General features: G+C 40.2%; 1 protein-coding gene across 8 annotated transcripts in view; it reads right to left on the bottom strand.

Annotated features, from left to right (window-relative positions):
• The window catches only part of ESR1 (estrogen receptor 1), a 296248-nt gene that overhangs the window by 115650 nt on the left and 154558 nt on the right, over positions 1–26040 (bottom strand). For all 8 annotated transcript variants that reach the window (XM_014569514.4, XM_006114974.5, XM_089777297.1 and 5 more), the window contains one exon: positions 23490–23606. In XM_014569514.4, coding sequence (XP_014425000.1) covers positions 23490–23606 — 117 coding nt within the window. The remainder of the gene's footprint in view (positions 1–23489; positions 23607–26040) is intronic.

The following is a 26040-nucleotide window of genomic DNA, read 5'->3' as shown; positions in this document are numbered from 1 at the left end:
TATAGTCCTAGCCTTCACAACCTCCTCAAGCAAGGAGTTCCACAGATTGACTATGCGCTGTGTGAAGAACTTCCTTTTATTTGTTTTAAACCTGCTGCCCATTAGTTTCATTTGGTGGCTCCTAGTTCTTGTATTATGGAAACAAGAAAATAACTTTTCCTTATTCACTTTCTCCATACCACTCATGATTTTATAGACCTCTATCATATCCCCCCTTAGTCTCCTCTTTTGCAAGCTGAAAAGTCCTAGTCTCTTTAATCTCTCCTCATATGGGAACTGTTCCAAACCCCTAACCATTTTAGTTGCCCTTCTCTGAATCTTTTCTAATGCCAGTATATCTTTTTTGAGATGAGAAGACCATAACTGTATGCGTACCATTGATTTATATAAGGGCAATAAGATATTCTCCATCTTATTCTCTATCCCTTTTTTAATTATTCCTAACATTGTTTGCTTTTTTGACTGCCGCTGCACACTGCATGAATGTCTTTTTCCGATCCCTTTTTCGGAAGAGGTTTTTTTTTTTTTTTTTAAATAAAAGCAGTTTAGACGGGGGGTTTTCGCGTGAAAACCCCTTTTTTCGAAAGAACCCTGTAAACCTCATTTTTTTTAGGAATAAGTGTTCTTTTGAAAAAGGAGGGTTTTGTGCAAAAAACCCCATCTAGACAGCTTTTTTCTTCCCAAACAAAACTCTTCTGAAAAAGGGATCAGAAAAGATATGCAAATTTATGCCTAATTAGCATATCTTCTTTTCGAAGCTGCGGGTAATCTAGACGTAGTCCTGAGGTATGAACAAGGCTTCACCGTCCATGTCCCCTGTGTTGTTAAATCCCAGAGGGAGAGCTACCCAGGCAAGCTTTGATCTAGTTAGATCAAATGGCAGTAAAGCTGCAGAAGCACAAGGATAAACACAGATACAGAACTGGTCGCTAATTATGCTGCCACAGCTTCACCACTGCTGTTACTCAAGCTACAGGTTGAACCTCTCTAGTCCAGCACCCATGGGACCTGAGTGGTGCTGAACCAGAGAATTTGCAGAACCACTGGAGGTCAATATTATCTAACATCATTGCCAACAATTCCACTGCTTACTGAGCTCTTAGAAGTTATTTGGGGTAAATCAGAGTTAAATAACAGCTCAGAATACTGAGAGCCAGGACTAGTGGCTGTAAACAAACTTTATGGGACCACAGGAAACTTGGCCACACCCATGATAAGTGGACATCAGGCTAACTAAAATCATGCCGGACCACTGATGTTGCCAGACCAGAGAGTACTGGACTAGAGATTCAACCCATAGCTTTGTTATAACTAAAATCAAAGCAAACGTGGGTATTTCTGCATCACACTTTGGGACTGCAGACTAGACATGCTCTGAGTTGTGTTTAACAAAGGGGCCTTTTGCACATTCCTGTAGCTGCCCAATGACACACCTGTGATGGCAAACACTCTTGCTTCATTTTTGGCAAATTTCCACTCATTTGAATAAGGAGTTGTTAAATCTGAGGAATCTTGGCATTTGTCCATAATTTGTTCCAATTAATATCCAGTATTTTTCTAAGATATTTGCTTTCAAAATCATTGAGACATCCACGTGCACCCCTTTGGTGGATTTACACTTGCTCATGGCTATGGCTAAAGTCCTATTCTATTCTTTAGACAATAACAGCTACCTTCAACAGTGTGAATACTGAGATAAAGCAGTACAGCAAAAGGGAAACTGTTAATAATTAGATTCTTTCGTAAAATGAGCACTTTTTAAGTGCTCTGTTTTTGTAGTTAGAACATGCATTTACTGCAGTTGGAGATGCTAATTAGTTGTTTGTTCAATCAAATAGCAATCAATAGTATTTGATTAACTGATTAACCAATAAGGAAAAGTGTATAGGTTAATGCTATAGACTACATGCATCCCCCTACCCTGGCCAGGAAAGAAGACTGGCCAGTAGCCTAGCTCAGTCTTGGATTGCACTGCGTCCAAGACCTACTCCCACTGCGGCTCTGCATTTAAAGTGTATTGGGAGCCAGGTGGGCAAACAGCCTGGCTGAGTTCTGACTCACGCTGGGTCCAGGAATTCAGCCCCGCCCTCCCAGACAGGGGCTTCTGCCACCCCACGCTGCTGCCTCTGATACAGAGGCAGCAGAGAAGGCCAATAGGAAGCTTGTCTGCGACAAGAGCCATTTTTAAAACTGGCTCCCCTCGCGGACTAGCTCCCATACCAGGCACTCCGTGCTGCTGTCTGTGTATCAGAGGCAGCACCGCGGAGTGGCAGAGGGCTCCTTGGGAGCGGGGCTGGCGCACACTAACTGCTGGGTACACCCCGGAGACTACAGAATAGCCAACTAATTGATAAGGATTCATAAGGTTAATCGACTATTTCATTAACTGATATTGCAACTACGACAGTAAAAAGTTAAGTACAAATTCTTGGTTTTCACGTGCCAGTTCAGTAACTGAGTGTGCAAACCAAATAAGGAGTTGCTTGCAAAATAGGTATGCAGGTTTTTTACTTCCTTTTTTAAAATCACTATTTCTCTCTCAAATCACTTTCCATTGTAGGACAAGGAATTGGAGTTAACATACAAGAATTTGCAATATTCAGTGCATCTTTGATTTTTTTCAACTATTAGTATGATGTTCCAAATACACATTAAAACATAAGTTTGCAATTTGTTGAGTGCCCTCACTCTATAGGTGGTACTCAGAGCCTCTGACTCTAATTCCCCTCTCCTTGTCCTGTTGCACCTACCATCAATTAGGAACTGTAAATGCTTTGAAAGGTTGTTTAGCTTTGCTGTAATTTCTGTAAGTACTTTCTTACTAGACCACATATTGTAATGTCTCGTATAGCAGCAGTACACTGGAAAAAGCTTTTCCATAATGATGCTTCAGAGCTAACCCAACATCTAGTCATTAAGAAAAAGAATAGCTACCTTTGGGAAATAAAATGTATAATAGCAGTAATTTAAAGGAACATTGATGTACAATTCTCAGTATGCTGGCCCTTATTCTGGATTCCACTCACAAATTCCAATATGTGGAAATAATTTAGTTTACAGCAAATCCAAACTTGCAATATTACAAGTTCATAATATTAAACATATCCCTTCATTTTTCACTGCTGCAGTGCAAGTCTTCCACCCTTCCTTACTTATTGTCATCCCTTCCCAAAGTTAGCCTACTTATTCATTGTAAACGATGTGGACACATGATTTTATATATGCCACTGTGTAAAGAATAGAGGTGGCTGAATAATGTATTTAATTAACTTTAGCACCACAAATAACTTATTTGACTATTTTTTTCTCATTATCAAGTTCTCTAACATGCAAATAAAATAGAAAGTAAATAATAAGGGTTGATTGAATCCCAAAATTTAGGTCTTTACAGTCAATAAATATGCCTTTGAAGTGTTTGCATCCCAAGAATTGCAATACTGGACTAGTCACTTAGCAATAGATTGTGAGACTAAGAGGAAACTTATTTTACACAAAAATCAGACTAACAAACCTGTTTTCATTAGTCCAGTACAGTGAAACAGAAGACTCGAGGAAAATCATTATAATATTCCCTACCAGCTATACTGCACTTTACAAACTTCATCAATCAATTTTCACAACATACCTATGAGGCAGTATATGGGATATTATCCCCAGTTTTTGGATGGAAAAATTGTAATATATGTAAGGAAAATGGCCTGAGGTGGGGAGGAAAGCGCTGTTTTTCATATTTAATTTTTCTCCTAATATTTTCACTTTAAGTCAGACTGGGTTATCTCAGATGCTAGTTACTACAACAAAAAGGCATGTGGTAGCATGTAATGGGAAATCTGGTATTTCCTAGTACTTAAACATTCAGGAAACAAAATGTGATCATTAATGTGATAACAGATGGAGATGAATTCTCATCTTTCTGCTGCACATTACTTACTTTTAATTGCCCATTTATAAAATGCATAACCTTGCAAGGGAATAATGGTTTGCTCACTTATCAAAATAATTTGCTCCCAAATGTATATCTGTATCCTCAACCCAGGTGTTGTTTTCCTGCAGTCCTCCCTGTTTCATTACCAAATATTGCACTGCACAGAAGGTTGTTTTAAAAGAGATGTAGCTAAATCCAGACACTGTGGGCCAGAAAAGCACAGACTGATATACTTTGGCATTTGGATCATATGTCAGTGTCTCATTTGGTGGATTAAATGGCTATGTGAAAGCTCACAAAATATATCATACTTTCTATTCCTGTTTGTTGAGAAATAGAACATCTCTAGATTTGATGTAGGACATATTTTGGTTGGCTCTGACATTCTGCAGAGTAGAAGAACCACTGCAGTATAAAGACATACAAATGTATGCACTCAGGACATAAATAAAACATCTTAATGGATTGGGAATTACAGCTAAAGCTAATAGCTGAAGACAACAGACAGTATTTAATTGAACTAATTTGAAATCTTTGATAATCCTCTCTGAAGGGCTTCCTTTGCCTATCAAATAAGTATTGTATGTAAGGTGACCTGGATGAGTCATCACAGAAAAGAGAGTTCCTAAAGTTCTATTATGTTCCTATAAGAGCATGTGAATTTCAGCAAAACTATCTGTAAGTCAATATCTTTGACTACACAATTCCTAGAATGCTTTCAATGCCCCTGCCTTTCCCCTCCTCTCCCCCCCCCCCCCCCCAAGTTAATTCTGGCTCTGTTGGCTTAGAAGAGTTCAAACTTCAGTCTCGGCAAAAATTATCTTTGGCAGTCGGAACACAGAGGATTTCAACTATGAAAGCAAAAAGTTAAGTGCTAGTACCTTCCATCAGTTTATTAACTGCAAATTAACCTGATTAGCAATAATTAGCCTATTGTCCCACAATTGGTTTACTCCCAGCACTCTATCTCAGCCCCATTATCTAAGGACAATGTTATATTTCAAAAATTTTCCTTCTTAGAAAACCAAAAAAAAAAAACCATTTAGACCCTCTGATTTCACAGCCACCCTACATTGCAATGGACTTCACTATCCATAGACAAGAGAGTAGATAGAATTTGTTTCAAGGCGAAACAAAACAAGAGAGTTATCACTAAATATTTCAGTAACCCCTCTGATTATGCTGAACTTTAGGGAGATTGTTCAAATGGAATGAAATGAAGATGTCAGATTAGATTTCTGAATCCATTGGAAACTAAATCTAGTGACTCTATGGTATACACCAGAGGCGAGGAACCTCAGGTCTGGGGGTCGTATCAAGGCCCTGGCTTGCCTGGATCCAGCCCCTGAGGCTTGGGGCTCCCTCCTCCAACATTGGGGACCCCCTGCACCAACACTGACCACACCCCACTCCTGCACCTCTCCCCTGGTCACACCTTCAACTCCTAGCCCACTACAACGCTCCCACACTCCACACCCTGCTCCTGCACCTTCTACACTGCATACCCCCACTTAGTTCCTGCATCCCCCTCCCACACAGCCCTCCCAACCCAAGCCTGCTTCCCAGCAGCCCCCTTCCCCATAGTGAAGCCTCATTTTTGGCCCCACCCCAGAGCCTAGGGAAGTCCACAAAATCTATTAGCCTCAGGAGAGTGTGGAGAAGTGTCTTTCTGCTTCTTAGTCTGGGGCCACATCAGTGAGGTGTTTCATTTTGGTTTGTTTGGTTTTTGCTTCTCACTTTTGTGCAGCCCCTGACTGGTCGGCAGGTCCTGACCCAAAAAAGATTCCCCACCCCTGCTTTTCATTTTAAAACGTCTTGTGGAGATTCTGTTTAAAGACTAACAAATTTGTTTGGGCTTAAATTTAATGTGTCATTGGAATCCTTGTTGTTTAAACTTATTTTGGTTTGGCAATTGTCTATGAGACAAGTGAAAGTTGCTGGAAAATTCTGTGTACACACAAGCACATCTCTGGGCAGAAAAACAAAATGGCTGAACTTAATAGAAAGTCATAGTTTTTCCTGTATGAGGGTATGTCTACACTATGAAGTTTTTTTGAAAAAACTTCAATTAAGTCCACACTGCAATCGTGTTTTTTCTAAAAAAAAATCAAAAGAACTGAGGGATTTTTCTGACATTGGAAAACTCTTTCTATGAGGAAGAAGCCTTTTTTTGAAAGAGGTCTTTCAGAAAAAGGTATGTGTGGATGGGGAAGAGGGAATTCTTTCAAAAGAAGAGGAAAGAGGAAAAAGCACAGGTGCCCTAGTGGCCATTCTGCACACAGCTTACATGAAAGATAGCATCCATTCAGTGTGGATGCTACCTGTTGAAAAAGTAGATCATTTTTTCGATGTGCTTTTGCAGTGTGGACACTCTCTTCCAGAAAAGCTTCTTCCAAAAGAAGCCTGCAGTCTAGACATAGCCAAGTAGCATGGATGCAGCAGCTGCTCAGGAGCCAGAAGATGCTGAATCACACTTGTGCATCCTCCAGGTTTCATGCAAGGTCATGAAACTGAAACAGCACCAGATGCACTGAGATATGACATTCTCTTGTCTATGGTCAAGAGGCATTCCTTTGGATATCCCTGTGACATCTGATATCCAATAATCAAAAGAGTCTCTTTCATCTTGAAGAAGATTCAGGAGAGGAGTGGCAATTAGAATAGTTACCCTCCCTCAGACCATACCCAGATAATCATAAAAAGAAAACTACTCTACTGCCTGAGATGCCTTTATCCATGGAGCCATATGAGATTCAACCTCTTCCCCCATCTATTTGACATCTTATTTATAATATCAAGCCACTCAGTAGAAATTGCAAGATAAACACACATTCAAGTGCCATCAACACCTAAATGACATCCAGCTCTATGTCTACTTTACATCAAATGAAAACCATCTCCAAGCTATTGAAATGCTGAAGCCAAACATTCCAAATAAGTGTTTGGTACTTTAGATTACCATACACCTTCACATATTTGGTTAAACCACATATCACAGAAAAATTAGCTTCCCAAGTCCACTTGTATCAGCTTCAGTGGCAGACAGAAAATTCTAGCCAATACATTTTAAAAACCTCCAAAAACTCTCATAAATTTCTGTATAAGCCAAGGTGTTTTTATGATACCGTCTATATGTCATAACTGCAGTGCTTACTTTGTAACGAAAAAGGTGCCAGACCTCAAGCAATTAGGTATCAGGGCTCAAGAAATTTATTAACTTTCATAACGGATATGGAATGCCCAGAGATGCCAGGGCTATGAACTGCCATGCCTAGAGGAAGACTGGGGCTCAGCTTTGGCATAAATTAAGCATTGCATGACTGAAAGCAGAAGAACTGAATTCTGTATACAATTGAAAATCATGTAATCCCAACTCTCCAATGTAATGCTAAAAACCAAAAAACTAACCATCCATAACCTTGTGTTTTATAAAACACTGGTCCAGAAGTTGTTATAGCATTCCTATCTCAGCCTGGTCATTCCTGTTTTTAGCTTCCCCCAAGCTAATTTTTTAATTCTGTGGTGAGGTGAAAGAAAAAAACGAGGACATAATGTTTCCCTAAGTGATGGTTGTTTAAATATTGATTGGTTTGAAATACTAGGATAAATCCCAGGGAAGATGGGTTAGTAGGCAGAGTGCAACTGAAGTAGTAAAAAAAGTTCACGCTGAATATTTTTGTCATGGTTTTTCCCTCAGCCACATGGCTGAAGAATTAATAAATGTATTCTATAGTTAACTTTTCATGTGCATACAGTGAGAGCGAGAATGAATGATGATGGTCTAGGATGGTATCAAAGCTGGCCCTAGATGCCCTCCCTCCATTTGTTAAGCTGATACCTGATTTTGATTGTTTCTGTAGCCCATTTCATGACTTTGATTCATGATTTGCATATATTTGTTATATAAGACAATAAATGTGTATGCTACAATCTGTAAGTGTGCATTTCTTCATGCCATATATAAGCAAATAAAGAAATCATCGCCTCTAAGGTTATAGAAACTTTTTAATATTAGGAATAACTGAAATGTTCTAACAAAGAAATTGCACCAACATTCAGTGGACCAGTATTAAATAGCATTACAATAGGTGACAACCATAGAATATTAACACTAATCTTTTCAACCAAATGGAATGTTACAATTACTCAATAAAACAAGGTTCACAGTACATAGCTAGGCTCTCACTTCACTTTTTTTATATCTCACTGATTGTTAGTGACATCCTGCCCCTTATATACTTGTAACAGCATGGCTGATAACACTGTGGGAGGTTCAAGGAAAATGTAGTTTTCGGACAGTCTGGAAGGTTCCAAGAGATTTCAAAAATATCCAGAACATTCTTGGTCATGGGTGGGCAATAATTTTCACAGAGGGGGCCACTTCATCGCTACGTCTACACTGGCATGATTTTCCAAAAATGCTTTTAACGGAAAAGTTTTCCGTTAAAAGCATTTTTGGAAAAGCGTGTCTAGATTGGCAGGACGCTTTTCCGGAAAAGCAGTTTTTGCGGAAAAGCGTCCTTGGCCAATCTAGACGCGTCTAAATCTGGCCCTGGATAGTATGAGTTTTTATTAGCATGAATTTGGGATGATCTGCTTTACTCACTAGTAACAAAGCAAGGAGAGTCAGAAACTAAGGAATTCTAGAGCTCTGCAGGGAGACAAAGCCAGTTATCTGAAGAACTCCAAAATTCCACAGAACATTGCAAGCAAGATACTGCTAAACAGAGAGCCTATAGTCCCATGAAGTTCTCATTACATGGAGAAGTTGGGGAAGGAGCTGGTGATCCCACAGACATTCTAAACTTTGCCCTTTTCCTTTTTAAAAGGACAATTAATAAATACCTATAATGTTATCTATAAATTAAGGTTACCTCATTAAGACACCTACAGCGAAGGAACATCACAGAAGTAAATATATAAGTAATGGTAAATAAATAGCCAAATATCCTTAGTTCATACAATCTTAAATAAATGTTTATATACCAAACCTTAAAAACTGCACAATATAAAAAGCATTCCTACAGCCATACTAACAGCCTAGCAGCCATTGTGTTTGATCAAGTGGCATTCACATACTAAACAAATTTCAAATACTAAACAAGCACATGTTCAGCTAAGAATCAAGGTTCAGTACAAGCTACCCTTTGCTCTGTTTGGGGAACAGATTAAACTTTGGGATGATAGATCATCCGTTAAGTGTGTGTGCACACAGTGGGTGAATAGAAATTTAAATAAAGTGTCAAATTTCAGTTCCAGCTTCTGTTCAAGGGATTATTATAAACAACACTAAGAAAACATGTTTTAAGAATACTTTGTCTACATCCTTTTAATCAACTGTTGCTTTAAAATAAGCAATTACTCATGTTTATGTTAGTTCTTACCACCTGTAGCAATTTGCATGGGAACAGAACAGCGTGTCTAGTAAAATGTTATAGTCTCTTCAGATACAACACAGTTTCGTAGTTAAGCTGCTTTATTCTTATTTGCCAATTTCTATCTCTAATAAATTGTTGCATTAGAAGATAATTGCATGACACAGTAGGATATTTGGAACTTTTCCAGTTGTTGCATTAAACATTTGCTTACCTATGTTTCTGAAAATGCTTTTAATAATTCTCTGGCATATTTTTGTTTGGTCTTTAATAACTTATGGGACTATGAAAAAACAAAGTACAGCTCCCCTCCACAAAAGATGAAAAATCAAGAGGTTTAGAAGTTCCTCACCAGAACAGAGATGGAATCTTCCAAGAATGGGTTTTTTTCCTCTCTTTAGTTTGACCTTTTGTCCTGCCTGAACATTCCAGCTTAGCTAAATGAAACTGAAAGACCAGCATTGGCCCATCTGGATACAAGTGGGTACTAGGTCCAGCAGTAACTGTAAGGACACAAGGGAAGAAGAGTGGCTTTTTGCATCCAGTCTTAAAGATTGGCATTTTCCCTACTCCAAAACTGGATGTAAAGAAACGTTTCTGTAAGATTCTGTAAGGCTTTTTTTAAGCAACTAACAAAATCATCCGAAGCACAGGATTTGATGGTGATGGAGGACTTCAACTACCCAGATATATGTTGGGAAACTAACACAGTGGGCCACAGACTATTCAATAAGTTCCTGGACTGCATTGAAGACAAATTTTTATTTTAAAAGGTTGAAAAAGCTACTGGGGGGAAGCTGTTCTAGATTTGATTTTAACAAATAGGGAGGAACTGGTTGAGAATTTGAAAGTGGAAGGCAGCTTGGGTGAAAGTGTTCATGAAATCATAGATTTTGTGATTCTAAGGTATGGTAGAAGGGAGAACAACAAATTAGAGACAATGGATTTCAGGAAGGCAGATTTTAGTGTGCTCAGAGAGCTAGTAAGTAAGGTCCCATGGAAGGCAAGACTGAAGGGAAAAACAATGAAGAGAGTTGGCAGTTTTTCAACTAAGGGCCCAAAAAAAAAAGCTATTCCGCTGTATAGAAAAGATAGAAAATATGGCAAAAGACCAGCTTGGCTTAACAAGGAGATCTTGCATGATCTAAAAATAAAAAAGGAGTCATATAAAAAATGGAAACTAGGACAAATTACAAAGGATGAATATAGACAAATAATACAGGAATGCAGAGGCAAGATTAGAAAGGCAAAGGCATAAAACAAGCTCAAACTAGCTACAGGCATAAAGGGAAACAAGAAGACATTCTATAAATATATTAGAAACAAGAGGAAGACCAAGGATAGGGTAGGATCATTGCTCAGTGAAGAGGGAGAAACAATAACAGGAAACTTGGAAATGACAGAGATGCTTAATGACTTCTTTGTTTCGGTCTTCACCGAGAAGTCTAATGAAGCCTAACATACTGAACTAGCCAATTAGCCCATCATAAGACAGGATTTTCAGGTCTCTCCTCTACGTCGGTCTTCCCTCTTGAGCCTCTGGTCCCTCGCTCCGTCTCTCTCTCCCTCTCTCCTCCTCCTCCTTCTTCCTCCCCCTTCCCCTCTTTCTCTTCTCCCCCTCACTCTTCCTTTCTCTTCTCCTCCTCCTCCTGCCTCTCACTCTCTCTCCACTCCATCTCTCACTTTCTCTTCTCCCCCTTCTGCCTTTCACTCTCTCTCCGCTCTCCTCTGTCTCCGTCAGGGATGCACGCTTATCCAGGCCCTGCCCACTGGGTGTGTACATCATTACCCCACCCTTCTTTGCCTCCCACCCTGGTGCTCAGCTGACTTCTGTGCCACTCAGCCGGGCTGCCGTGCCGGAGCAAGCGGTGCAAATGGCTTCTCTCTCTCTTCTCCTCCTACTGCCTTGCCCTCTCTCTCTCTCTCAGCTCTTGTCTGCCTCCTGCCTCTCTGCTTCTCTCTCTCTTTCTCTTCTCTCCCTCCTGCCTCTCACTCTGTGTTTCTCTTCTCCTCCTCCTGCTGTGTCTCTCTTACTCTTTCTCTCGCTGTCCTCCGCCTCCTCTCTGCCACCTCTGTTCTCTTCTCTGTCTCCTCCACATTCTCTGTGTCTGCTCCGCTTTCCTCCTTTTGAATCTGGCACCCTTTCCTGATGTCAGAGATGCATAATCATCCAGGCCCCAACCCTTGGCTGTTCCCTCTGGGCAGTGCTGTTGCCTCCTGCCATGGTGCTCAGCTGACTTCTGCACTGCGTGGGGAGTGCGGACCCCAAACAGCCACTTGAGCTGCTTGCTCCCATGCAGTGGCCCGTCTGAGCAGCGCAGAAGTCTACCGAGCATCACGGCGGGAGGCAACAGCACCACCCAGAGGGAACAGCCTGCGTTTCAGCATTACAGAGTCACAGACATTGGGGTAAATATATATATGCTAGTGGGAAAGTTATAGGTTTAGAAGATAACATTTAAAAAAAGAACAAGTTAAAAATCACTTAGGAAGGAGCCTCTTTCGAAAGAGAGCGTCTAGACTGCACGGAGAAATTTCGAAAAAGCGGCTTGCTTTTTCGAAAGAAAGCATCCAGTGAGTCTGGATGCTCTCTTTCGAAGAAGCCCTATTTACATTGAAGAACGCCTTCTTTCGAAAGAGGAACTTTCGAAAGAAGGCGTTCTTCCTCGTAAATTGAGGTTTACTGCCATCGAAAGAAAAGACGCGTTCTTTCGAATTAATTTCGAAAGAACGCGGCTTGAGTCTGGACGCAGGGGAAGTTTTTTCAGGAAAAGGCTACTTTTCCCGAAAAAAACCCTGAGTCTGGACACAGCCTTGATGTACAAAATAAAGGACAATTGTGTTCAAAAATGGAATCTGTCTTTATTGAACAAAACTGGGGGAGACTGGGAAAAGGAGGTGGGAGAGGGGAAGAGAGAGGCTGGGAGAGAGGAGGGCAACTAAAATGATCAGGGGTTGGGAACAGGTCCCATATGAAGAGAGGCTAAAGAGACTGGGACTTAGCTTAGAAAAGAGGAGACGGAGGGGGGACAGGATAGAGGTCTCTACAAGCAGGAGTTGGGTGGAGAGGGTGCATACAGAAAAGTTCTTCATTAGTTCCCATAAAGAAGGACTAGAGGACACCAAAGGAAAGGAATGGGTAGCAGGCTTCAAACTAGTAACAGAAAGTTGTTCTTCACAAAGCAAAGAGTCAACCTGTGGAACTCCTTGCTGCAGGAGGCTGTGAAGGCTACAACTAGAACAGAGTTTAAAGGGAAGTGAGATCAAGTCATGGAGGTTGGGTCCATGGAGTGCTATTAGCCAGGGGGTAGGAGTGGTGTCCCTGGCCAAGGTTTGTGGAAGGCTGGAGAGGGATGGCACGAGACAAATGGCTTGGTCACTGTCTTTGTAAAGAACAAATCATGTCAAACCAATCTGATAGCTTCCTTAGATAGGATAATGAGTCTTGTGAATAAGGAAGAAGCAGTGGACGTGGTATACCTAGACTTTAGTAAGGCATTTGATACGGTCTCACATGATATTCTTAACAATAAACTAAGCAAATACAACTTAGATGGGGCTACTATAAGGTAGCTGGATAACCGTTCTCAGAGAGTAGTTATTAAAGGTTCACAATCCTTCTGGAAAAGCATAACAAGTGCGGTTCCGCTGGGGTCTATTTTGGCATTGGTTCTGTTCAACATCTTCATCAACTATTTAAATATTGGCATAGATAGTTCTGTTATTAAGTTTGCAGATGATACCAAGCTGGAAGGGGTTGCAGCTACTTTGGAAGATAGGGTCATAATTCAAAATGATTTAGACAAATTGGAGAAATGGTCTGAGATAAACAGGATGAAGTTTAATAAGGAGAAATGCAAAGTGCTCCACTTAGGAAGGAACAATCAGTTTCACACATACAGAATGGGACGCGACTGTCTAGAAAAGAGGATGGCAGAAAGGGATCTAGGGTTTATAGTGGACCACAAGCTAAATATGAGTCAACCGTGTGACCCTGTTGCAGAAAAAGCAAACATGATTCCAGGATGCATTAGCAGGTGTGTTTTAAGCAAGACACAAGAAGTCATTCTTCTGTTCTACTCTGTGCTGATTAGGCCTCGGTTGGAGTATTATGTCCAGTACTGGGCACCACATTTCAAGAAAGATGTCAAGAAATTGGAGAAGGTGCAGAGAAGAGCAACAAGAACGATTAAAGGTCTAGAGAACATGACCTATGAAGGAAGACTGAAAGAATTGGGCTTGTTTAGTTTGGAAAAGAGAAGACTGAGAGGGGACATGATAGCAGTTTTCAGCTATCTAAAAGGATGTCACAAGGAGGAGGGAGAAAAATTGTTCTTCCTGGCCTCTGAGGATAGAACAAGAAGCAATGGGCTTAAACTGCAGAAAGGGAGGTTTAGGTTGGACATTAGGAAAAATTTCCTAACTGTCAGGGTGGTTAAACATCGGGATAAATTGCTAGGGAGATTGTGGAATCTCCATCTGTGGAGATATTTAAGAGTAGGTTAGATAAATGTCTATCAGTGATGGTTTACAGTACTGGGTCCTGCCATGAGGACAGAGGACTGGACTCAATGACCTCTCAAGGTCCCTTCCAGTCCAAGTATTCTATGATTCTATGATTTTTTTAGCATGAATTTAGGATAATCTGCTTTGACTCTCACTAGTAACAAAACAAGGAGAGTCAAAAACCCATGGAAACTAAGGAATTATATAGTTCTTGCAAGAGAAGAAGCCAGTTACCTAAAGAACTCTAAAATTCCATAGGATCACCCTAAAATTTCAACTGGAATGTAGAATGAAGACAATACTTTAATGGTAACACTAACTATTGCAGTTGACTAATTGACTAATTGAATAGTTGATACATTTTGCATCAATTAGTCAATAGGGCACCTCCACCTTTGAAGTGTGGCAACAATAGGGCTGTTGCTACACTTAAAGGCAAAAACGCTGCATGGAGCCCTGAACTTGGGCTCCACGTGGCGCTGCTGCTTTGAAACACCACATGCAGCGTGATGCCCGGCTCCCTGTGGTGTTTCAAAGCAGCAGCACCTCATGGAGCCCGGGATCAGTTGGAGAGTCCCCCACTGATCCCAGGCTCAATGCACCACTGCCATTTTGAAACGTCACAAGCAGCCAGATGCCGGGCTTCCCATGGCATTTCAAAGTGGCAGCCCCACACAGAATCTGGGGTCAGCAAAGGACTGTATTCCTTAAAAAATCCTGTATTCCTTAAAAATGAGGTTTACAGGATCTGTCAAAAAAGGCTTTATTTTTGACAGATCCGTGTCTAGACTGCCTTTTTTTAAAAAAACCTCTGTTTTGAAAAAAAGTGGCAGCCATGTTTATGCTAATGAGGTGCAGGATATTTAAATCCCTGCTTCATTAGCAATTTCGATGTGCCTATCTACATATCTCTTTCGACAGAGAGGTGTAGTCTAGACACACCCAGAGTTTGGGTACTAGAAGCTGCTGCAGGATAGGAAAGAAGGTGGGATTCCAGCCCGATACTTTCTTTGCCACTAGCAACATCTCACACATGTCTGAAATGTGTTGGTTATTCCCCTTCTGTCTGCAGTTTCCAGAGATAGTTCAGTATGGACCTTGCTAGATCTCTAACTATGCCCTCTTCTGTACCCTGCTGCCAGAAGATTCATTCCAAAACTGTGTAAAAATTCATAGACTACAATTATTAACAAAAAAACCAGGAAATTATTTATAGTCAACAAACATATCAAACATATGGTCAACAACATATCAGAATCAAATACTGTGCTATTTCTAGGATGCCATCCGTAGAAGGTAGCATTGTGAAATATACTACTAGCAGAAAGGATATCATCAGATAAGAAATTGGCCATTCTGCTGTTCAGCATCTCCCAAAATTCTGATCTATATGGAAAGTAGCGTGCTGAGAACAGAATTAAGGAGAGATTAAAAAAAAGCAGGGTGAGATGGGGAAGATTCCCTCCCGCACACACTTCCAACTTACTTGCCCAAATGGCAATATTATTAGTGGGCCACCAGCTGCAGTGTCTTCCTGCTAGAAAGGACTTCTGTCAAGGAAAGAAATGTAACACTTACAGGCTACGTCTACACTGGCCCCTTTTCCGGAAGGGGCATGTTAATTTCAGCTATCGTAGTAGGGAAATCCGCGGGGGATTTAAATATCCCCCGCGGCATTTAAATAAAACTGTCCGCCGCTTTTTTCCGGTTTTTAGAAAAGCCGGAAAAGAGCGTCTATACTGGCCCCGATCCTCCGGAAAAAGCGCCCTTTTCCGGAGGCTCTTATTCCTACTTCTTATTCCTACTTCTTATTCCTAGATCTTGTAGCATGTGCCTCAATGCCATATGGAACAGAAGCTCATGACAGCTTGTAAGCCTCAACAATGCATAGCTTGATCCATTTTGGCTAGTGTTAGCTTGGATACTTGGAGCCCAAACAAGGAGCCTGGGTCTTCTTGTTGATTCAGTGTGCTTGACCAAATTTCTTCAGTGCTCTACCAATATCTAAGGTGTGCCTTGGCTTTTCTTTCATATGCAATGGTTTTGGACAGAAATAAGGGAGGACAATCTCCCGGGAGCCATGAAAGAAAATTAATTCTAGTCGAGAATAATTCTTGGGTTCTTAATAGCACTTTGTCAGCATGGAACGTACATCAGAGTTCCAGTACAGATAAATCTGGCATTTCAAAGCAAACAAACAAACAAACAAACAAAAACAGAAAACCATAAACACACACAACAACTCTCCTAGTACACATGATGGCAACCAGAACAGGGTTCAAAAAAGAACTAGATAGATTCATGGAGGTTAGGTCCATCAATGGCTATTAGCCAGGATGGGTAGAAATGGTGTCCCTAGCCTCTGTTTGTCTGGAGATGGATGGCAAGAGAGGAATCACGTGATGTTTACCTGTTGTGTTCCTTCCCTCTGGGGCATCTGGTATTGGCCACTGTCAGCAGACAGGATAATGGGCTAAATGGTCTTTTGGTCTGACGCAGTATGGCCCTTCTTACGGTCTTACGTTCAGAAAACAGGTTTTGAGGATAAGTAGAATGGAAATATTGATGTCAGTAGCTCAGAAGGATGTGTGGTTGAGCTTTCAATACCAATGGATCTTACAGATCCTACCTATGAATGATTGTTCTAACCACAGATTTAGCCAAACTGACTGCTTTGACAAATCTGGATGGTGCTCTGTCAAGGAACGAAAGGATCCTGTGAATATGATGCTATTTATACTAACATTGTGTACCAAGATCATTCTACTGAGAAATGTGAAATTCTATCTTCTATATTCAGGTCTGGACAAAGGCATGTTTATATATTATCACAGTGAACTCTTAGAATCTATGGAGTCACCTCTGGATTTTCCACTCAAAACCCTTTTCTAGGGTTTTCCCTTGATATACTTGTTTCTTTCCTTTGGTACCTTTGAGAGGAGAATGGATAAAAGGAATATTTTTGTCTGAGGCTGGGTTTGTAGTCCCTCCTTAGAGCACTGAGGGCTGGAACTGTTTCAGTTTTGCAGTACTCTCTGCTCTATTTTGTTCAGTGTTTCCCTAAAAATGGGGAGAGCCTTGGAATTTAAATGAGCACGGATATTAGGAGTGAGCATCAGCCTTCTGGATGAAGCCAGAGGCATCTACCACAATGGCTGTTAGAGAAATATTCTTACAGGTAGACCATTTGTCAGGAAGTCTATCCTTCGCGGCCTACAGGTAATCCAACCAGGACACTGTGGTTCTTGCAAAGCAGTTGCCAAGCATACTTTAAACATGCCTAACAAGGCCTCAAAGCCCTTTGAGAGTGGTTTCCACTTGTCTATTAGTTGGATGGGATTATATATTTAGCTAGAGTTTCCACTAAAGAATCAACCATTCATATATCTGTAAAGACATTTTTCAGCTCTTGGAACTTGTTATATCTAAATGCATGTCTACTTATGTGCTTACCCATAACAGGTATTTCCCATTCCTCTCTGATCACAGTCTCAAAGGATGTGTCCAGTGAGATTGTTCAGATGAGACTCTAGACAGCAGAAATTTTAGTCTTACTTTTCCCTCCTGGTCAAGCTGGATCTGCATTGTGAATACAACCTTTTTGCACACACTTTCAAACATTTAACAGGAGGTAGAGGGATCCTTTTGGCATTTAGCCCATGTCCTTCTCAATGCCTGAGTCTGAGAGCTTCCCTTCCTCAACAGAAAAGAAGATGTTTGAAGGAGAGAGTGAAAACCTCATTTCTATATCCTTCTCCCTCCCCCCCTTTTTTTGCCCCCCCCCCCCGCCTTTTTTTTTTTTTGCTTTTTTAATCTTTTGGCCTTCTTTGCAGGTATTGCTGACTAGCTATGGCCAACACATAGTCTTCTTGCAGTTTGTTTTATGTAGTACCTTGAGTGTTGAGGATACGTTTTCATTCATTTCCTCCCTTCCAGGTTTGCACTTCCCCTAGCTATGGGATGCAGTTTTATTGCCATAGGTTCCTGATATGAGCTGGGAAGAAGAGCTGAGTATGTGCATAGCTTTTCTCCTTAGGAAACTTGGGACCCATTTCAGGGCTGGCGGGAAGCGGGGGGAATATATGCTTCTTACAGGTTTCTTCTCCGCCCGCCCCGCTTCCCTGTCCTGTGTGCCTTGGAACATACCCCTAGGTTAGCTGGCTGAAATTCTCCTCAGTCCTAGAGTTTTTCCCCCTTCCTGCTCAGCACCTGTTGATCAGGCTCTTGTGTGTGAAAGGATGACTTCTTGGGGCAGGGTGGGGACCTACATGCCTGTCTGACCTCCCCTTGCCTTAGCTGGCTATGAACACGGCAGAGCACAGTTTGCTCTCCTGTGAACCTGTAAAAGCTGCCTCACAAATAGAACACTTCTTAGCTTTAAGCTAATGTTTGAATGACAGCTTTACCGCACTTTATGGGGGCAAATTAGAGGAGTCTGTCAGAAAGGTGTTGTAATAGTGGCTCTGGATGGCTGACAGCACACCACTGCTCAATATTCAAACCAGGAGATGAAGAAAAGTTGTTTGCTATTGCCTGAAAAATTGGATAAAATAATCAGCTGTCAAAAAAAATCTGGAGCAAAGTGAGCCACCGCTGATGAGTTCCCACAGAGGCCCTAGCAGCAGGCTGGAGAAGGGGGAGTGGCTAGCATAGATTATGCTAAACCATTGAACTACCTCCTCAAACTGAGGACAGGAGGAGACAGACTATCTATATTAGAGACACTGAGCTGCAGGAAGACAAGAAAACAAAAAGACAAGGAAAAGGAAAAATACAGCTGGTAAATACCATGGCAATTCAAAGAGGGAGGCATATTTTCCCCACTAAGTGATACTAACTGTGGCAATAAATACGTAATAGCAATTAAAAGTTTAGTTACTACATACACCCACAGGCTAGATTACACCCTTTATCTTTGTACATCCTCCCAGTGATATCAGTGGGTATTCTGCTGTAGGTGGGAGGGGTAAAATATCCTAAAGATATGGCTATGTACCATAACTAAAAGATTAATTTCACCTTCTCCACCAGTTGACTTCGCAAAGCTCTATTAAAGTGAGTGAAACTAGAGCTTTGCAAATAAGTGGTGGAGAAGGTAAAACCTAGCCTGTAGATGTATGTAGAAACTTTTAATTGCTATTACCTATTTATTGCCACAGTTAGTATCACTTAGTGAGGAAAATATGCCTCCCTCTTTTGAATATGCCATTCTTTTTAGGTGACAAATCTGAGGAATTGTCCCAGATTGAGGTGTCATTGGAAGAGGTTTTGGAACAAATTAATAAACTTAACAGTAACAAGTCACCAGGACCAGATGGCATTCACCCAAGAGTTCTGAAAGAACTCAAATGGGAAATTGCAGAACTATTAACTGTGGTTTATAATCTATCCTTTAAATCGGCTTCTGTACCTAATGATTGGAAGATAGCTAACTTGACACCAATATTTAAAAAGGGCTTTAGAGGCAATCCTGGCAATTACAGACTGGTAAGTCTAATGTCAGTACCGGGCAAATTAGCTGAAACTATAGTAAAGAATAAAATTGTCAGACACATGGATGAATATAATTTATTGGGGGAAAGTGAACATGGTGTTTGTAAAGGGAAATCATGCCTTACTAATCTGCTAGAGTTCTTTGAGGGAGTCAACAAATATGTGGACAAGGGGATCCAATGGATGTAGTATACTTAGATATCCAGAAAGCCTTTGACAAGGCCCCTCACCAAAGGCTCTTAAGTAAAGTAAGTTGTCATGGGATAAAAGGGAAGATCCTTTCATGGATTGATATCTGGTTAAAAGACAGGAAACAAAGGCCAGGAACAAATGGTAAGTTTTCCAAGTGGAGAGGGGTAACTAGTGGGGTCCCCCAACGGTCTGTTCTGGGACTTATCCTATTCAACTTATTTATAAATGATCTAGAGAAAGGGGTAAACAGTGAGGTGGCAAAATCTGCAGATGATACCAAACTGCTCAAGATAGTTAAGACTAAAGCAGACTGTGAAGAACTTCAAAAAGATCTCACCAAACTAAGTGATTGGGCAAAAAAATGTCAAATGAAATTTAATGTTGATAAATTTAAAGTAATGAACATTGGAAAACATAATCCCAACTATCTATGCAATATGATGAGGACAAATTTGGCTACAACTACTCAAGAGGGAGATCTTGGAGTCATCATGGATAGTTCTTGAAAGAGGTCCATGCAGTGTGTAGCGGCAGTCAAAAAAGCAAACGGGATGTTAGGAATCATTAAAAAAGGGATAGAGAATAAAACTGAAAATATCTTATTGCTTCTATATAAACCCATGGTACACCCACATCTTGAATACTGCATGCAGATATGGTCTCCTCATCTCAAAAAATGTATAGTGGCATTGAAAAAGATTCAGAAAAGGGCAACAAAAATTATTAGGGGTTTGGAATGAGTCCCATATGAAGAGAGATTAAAAAGAGTTGGAATTTTCATCTTAGAAAAGAGGATTCTAATGGGGGATATGATGGAAGTCTATAAAATCATGACTAGTGCAGAAAAAAAATCAATAAGAAAAAGTTATTTACTTATTCCCACAATATAAGAACTAGAGGTCACCAAATGAAATTAATAGGCAGCAGGTTTAAAACAAACAAAAGGAAGTTTTTCTTCATTCAGCGCACAGTCAACCTGTGGAATTCCTTGCCAGAGGATGCGGTAAAGGCTAGAACTTTAACAGGGTTCAAAAAAGAGCTAGATAGATTCATGAAGGTTAGTTCTATCACTGGCTATTAGCCAGAATGGGTAGCAATGGTGTCCCTAGCCTCTGTTTCTCTGGAAGTGGGAGACAGGGGAGGGATCACGTGAGGATTACCTGTTGTGAACCCTTCCTATGGGGCATCTGATATTGGCCACTGTCAGCAGATTGGATACTGAGCTAGATGGACCTTTAGTCTGACCCAGTATGACCATTTTTATGTTCTTACGTGTGGATCTCCAGATTTCATGAGCTGTGAGTCCTACGCTTCATTAGTTGAATTTGCCATAGGAGTGCCACTACTTCAGTGGTTTCTGTTGTAACAGGACTGAATCCATTTGGATGAAAGCCTAGCCCTGACACCAGAAGGAATATGAGTGTCAATGGAGGTGCACAGCGCTGCTAGAGCAATGTGTTCCCTGGTGTTTTTTCCTGTGGAGGTGGTGTGCTACATGCAAGTTGGGCTGCAATGCTACCATCTTTGGTTACATATACAGTGAGTTACAATAGTCCATTCTGCAGGTGACAAATGCATGATTCATAGAAACTTATTGGAGATGAAGATTTTAGTTTACTGGTAAAGCCTGATGTAAAGGTGGCAGACCATGGTGCCAGCTCATGCTAAGGTCACTAGGCCCCAACTGAACACTGAACAACACATAGCTAGAAACCAGTTAGTCTTACCCTCACGTTAGTATTGCTAAAATTGGTATTAGGTTTATGAATCTGTGTTGATATTTAGATTTAATGAAATGCTTGTAAGCTGCTGCATGTATTAATCTCACTGAAAGCTGTACCCATGTTATATAGTTAAAAGTGTTTGCATTATAAATCTCTAACCGTGTAACTCACCAAACAGAAAAGAGGCATAAATTAGTGTAAAGGCTGGCTTTTTATAGAAGGTACTAGATTGTGCACACAAGACAACCAACTGAAATCAAATGTGACATTGTGAAACACAGGACAAATTCTTTGTTGATTAATTTCCTGACACCCCTGAAGAGGAAATTTGCATGTGGACTTGCAGGCCCATATGCAAAAATTTCTGCTGGGGGGGGAGGGATTACTTTTTTTTAAATGAGGATCACAATTTTTTTTTAAATAGAAAGGAGTTCAAAATAGTCATACAATGAATGTGTATAAGAGAGGTTATTGAAAAATGTGAGTGGAAACAGTGACTGGTAAAACTATTTCATCATAACATGCTAAAAATTTATACAGTAAAAAAGGTTTTATAGAAATTACCTTCTAAAATATTCTAGTCTTCATCTTCAAATTTTTTCAGTTAAGACTATATATTGGCTAGTAGTAGCAAAAAAAGATTTTAGGGTTTTCGCCCAATTACATCCTATATTGGGTGCCCGGGGTGTCGATCGCGATCCACCAGTTGACCTCAAGCCATCAACTAGTGGATCATGAAGCAGCCCAGCAGCCTGTTTCTCCGGCCACCCAAGAGGGCTGTGGCAGAATTAACCCCTGACTGCTACAATATACATGTATGCATTCCATGAATCAATTATCTAAGGTCTACTTCAGTCTGAAACTAGAAGCCAAATGCGGGGAGTAACTGGCTCCCCAGTTAGTAACCAATCACTGGGATGGTAGAAATAATAACAGACAAAAGCAGGAACATTCTGAATAGCCTAAAAATTGTAGTCCTGAGACAAACCTCTCTCACCTAAGAAAGTGAATAATGAGCATTGGCAACCCTCCCAATGAGTCTGAACATTCACAAGATATCACCATCCAGATTTAAGTCTCTGCAAGATGCTATTGCTAAGGCTTTCTTTACAAATAGGTTTAGATAAGGTTGGTTATTTTTAATTAATACATTTTATTTTGAAATAATTTTTCATTAACAGAGAAACTATCTCCCTTCCATTTTAAATCAGGTGCATCTTATCTACAAATTTATAATTCCTTTTCTTTTTTGTATATTCTTTTAGCCATGTACTGTTTTAATGTTTAAAAATAAAGTTATTTTATCTCTGCCTGCCCCATCCTCTTGCCTTCTGTCTGTTTCTTATAACTGAAAGGTGTGGTAATTTAAAGGGGGGAGAAAAGACATCTGCTGGGGAAATGCTCAAAACTTGCTATTCAAACATTTTTAAGGCCTCTTGGAAAGAAACTTTGCTCTGAGAACAGCCTAACAAAAGTTATTTGATGGCAGTGTCATCTATTTATAACACTTTTCCTCTACTCATTAAACACCAGATATCTCCAGTACAATCAGTTTGGGGATGTGCAGCAACCAGTGTTGACCTGTTAGACTGATTCTTCTCTTGCACCAATACTATACCAGCATCAGTCCAGTGTCTTAGTGTAATTATTTGTGATTTAACTCAGTGCATCCAAGATGAGAATCAGGCCCTCAATATTTAAACACAGGAAAAGGAAATTAATTCAGGTGCTTTGTGTGCTGTTGTGTGGTCCTGGAATAACAGCTCTACAAGTGGCAACCCTTTATATATCTTCAGAAATAGTATAGTAAGACCAGTTTCTCCAAACCACCCAACCCTGATGTGCTTCATTCCTGATCTAGATACAAGAAGGTGATAAACAATCCATTCCCACACAAGTCCTGGCCTATCTTCAGAAACCATCCACAACATGGCAACAGGGAACTGAACTGGGACCATCAATGTGTTCCACAGAGAATACTAAATGGCATATTGCAGAAAGGAACAACATTTAGGACTGAACGTCACTCATGATAGCCTGGTCACAGTCTACTCCATTGTGAGAAAAAATTAATCATAAAATATTAAGTATGAAATCCTACCCACTGAAGTCAATGGCTAACTATCTATGAACTTCAGTGCAGCCAGGATGTTGCCCAAGCTTTGTTGTCATGGTTGGGGTTTTGGGCCCAACTACAATATTAAGTGCTTCTTTGCTTAACCATTAGTCAAGCAGCTATCAATGCTAAAAATGTGTTTATTGTTGTGTACGTACCGCCTTTCATCATTCCCACTTCATAGCACTTTCGCAGTCGGCAGGCCTGGCAGCTCTTTCTCCTGTTCTTGTCAATGGTGCACTGGTTAGTAGCAGGACACATATAGTCATTGTGCCCTGTAAAGCGAGAGGAAAAAAGATAAATTAGAATTACTGAAAAATACACAATCCCTGAACAAAGCAATTTCCAGAGTTCATGTAATACTTTATCTTATTTTTCCCCTTTAAGTATTTTTATGACAGTACTAGTCATAATGAATTTGATAGCTCTGCCCAAAAAAGCATGTTAGGCATATATCTAAGCTTTATTATGGACACATCAGTGGTAATGCTATAGTTAAGACAGAATCAGTACTTCCATTCTAAGTTCCATTTTCAGTATCCCATATCAAAGTAGTATTAGAAATATAATGTGAACACTACCTTAATAAAAGAATAAACACCACAAGTCTAACTGTCAAAACAGAGACTGATGGGCAGGACTCCTGTGTTCTCTTACCAGCTCTACCAATAATCTAGTGCCTCAAGCTTATCCGTCTGGAAAATAGGTGAAAAATCTACCTACCTCCCACACAGGTCTGATTGTGAAGCATTGTAAAAATTCTTGGAATGGAAAGAGCTACAGAATATATTTTAGCACTCATAACATTTCTGGGCATGAATGTACATGAGAAATGTACATGGAATCATAAAACATGAAATAGAAGTGCCAGATATCCATCAATCAACTAGTTGCATTTCATATCAAGGTGGGTTTCAACTCAGGTTATGTGCCTACTGGCAAGATCCATCAAAAACACTTATTTATAAATTACAAGTTTTAAAAGTGTCAGTGTTTAATAGAAATAGTCAGTGTTTAATAGAGTATTCCAGAAGTGGTGCCTTTTCACCGTGAGTTCCATTGATCTCACTGCATTTGAAACCTGTTGATTCTTGTTACAGATAACTACCATGTATTTAAGTCTGCCACAATAGAGGCTATTACTTTCAATAGGCATGTTTTCTATTCCTAGGAAGAGGTATTAGATTTACACACAAGGACTGTTCTTGTCTCACGTATTTAAAAAACCTACAACATTTCAATTATAGAGAAAGTTTGGTGAGGATGGAAAACACTGTCCAAACAGATCTTGCCCAGTGTTCTTTGTTTTTCTAACTAAACAGGACAAGGTACAGCACGGAATGAAACAATTTTACTGCAGAACTGTTTGTTCCTTATTCAGGTCAGGGATCAGTCTGAGGTAGAGTGGGGTGGAGGCTTGACAGAGGCCTTGGTCTCATCAAACCCTCTATCCTTGATTATGCATTAGAAAATACAAAGTAAAAACGGCTATCAGATTACACCAAGAACATCTGCTCTCTCATGCTGCATAATTGGGATCAAATCACAATAAGCTGCAAAACTGTAAACTTGCTAAAATGGTGACAACGGACCCCACACACTGCCTGAAATAAATAGGCATACTAATTATTAGAATTAATATTATTTATAAGCCCTGATTAATAGAGTGGTGTGACTAGAACGACCTGAATCTGCAGGCTGTGCTCCAGGACGGAGCTAAATAAATATTTCAGAGAGACTACCTCAATCTAAGCAAGTCAATTTAAAATGTTCACTTCCTTCAGTGAGTTCTATATCTGATTCAAAACATTTCACATGTAAAAAAGTCAAGTTAGAAAAAGAACAGTTCCAGCCACATAAAGATGTGGTATCTGTTAGAAAATAAGTAAAATCTCATTGCATCTGGTCAAGTTAAACAGCAGCAGCAACAAAAAATCACTGCAGATCTTTTCCCCATACGGCCAACCTCAGTTTATAAACCGAATATAAGAGTTCTGAAATGGGGAAGAGAGAGGAAGCCCACACCCCTTAATGCGAGTTATGTGTGTTATTGTAGGTGCTGCTTACCTTGACTGCTAACGATGCTGACTTGCTCTGATAGCAGTCAAAAGGTCCAACTGACATCTGAATTAGGAGTAGATCCTAGTCCTTCAATTCAGCAAACTACTTCATAAATGTATGACTTTAAGAAGGGAGGTAGACCCATTGAGGTCAAAATTAACATATGTTCAAGGGTTTTGCTAAACTGGGATCTAAATGGTTAATTTTCCCATTGTGGATGTTTTTAGAGATATCATAGGTTTATATTACTTAACAATTCTTTTTAAGGCTACCTTATTAATTAGTAAGAATATAGCATTCAGTATAGTTTACACTTTACAGAGCCATTTACAAAATATGGTACCTCATGCAAAGAGCCTGCATTCCAGTTACAGATGTGAAATCACATGCAAGGATAACAAACATTTGGGAGGGCAGGTTTGAGGGAGCACAGTGGCAACAACAGCAAGTTTTTCAGTTTAAGTCCAAATGGTTCTCTCTCATGATCATGCAATCTTTCTTGTTATGCACATTGTTTGAAAGGCATTAAAACTAGACCTGTCAACTGATGTGCATTAACGCCTGCGATTAATGCAGGGAAGGATTAATGTGCTAATTTTTTAAACCATTTATTACAGGCATTAATTTTGCACTGCTCTGGCACTTCAA

This window comes from Pelodiscus sinensis, chromosome 3 (genome assembly GCF_052426305.1).
Source record: "Pelodiscus sinensis isolate ZL-2025 chromosome 3, ASM5242630v1, whole genome shotgun sequence".
Taxonomy (NCBI): domain Eukaryota; kingdom Metazoa; phylum Chordata; order Testudines; family Trionychidae; genus Pelodiscus; species Pelodiscus sinensis.
This window is presented reverse-complemented; position numbering and strand designations above follow the sequence as displayed.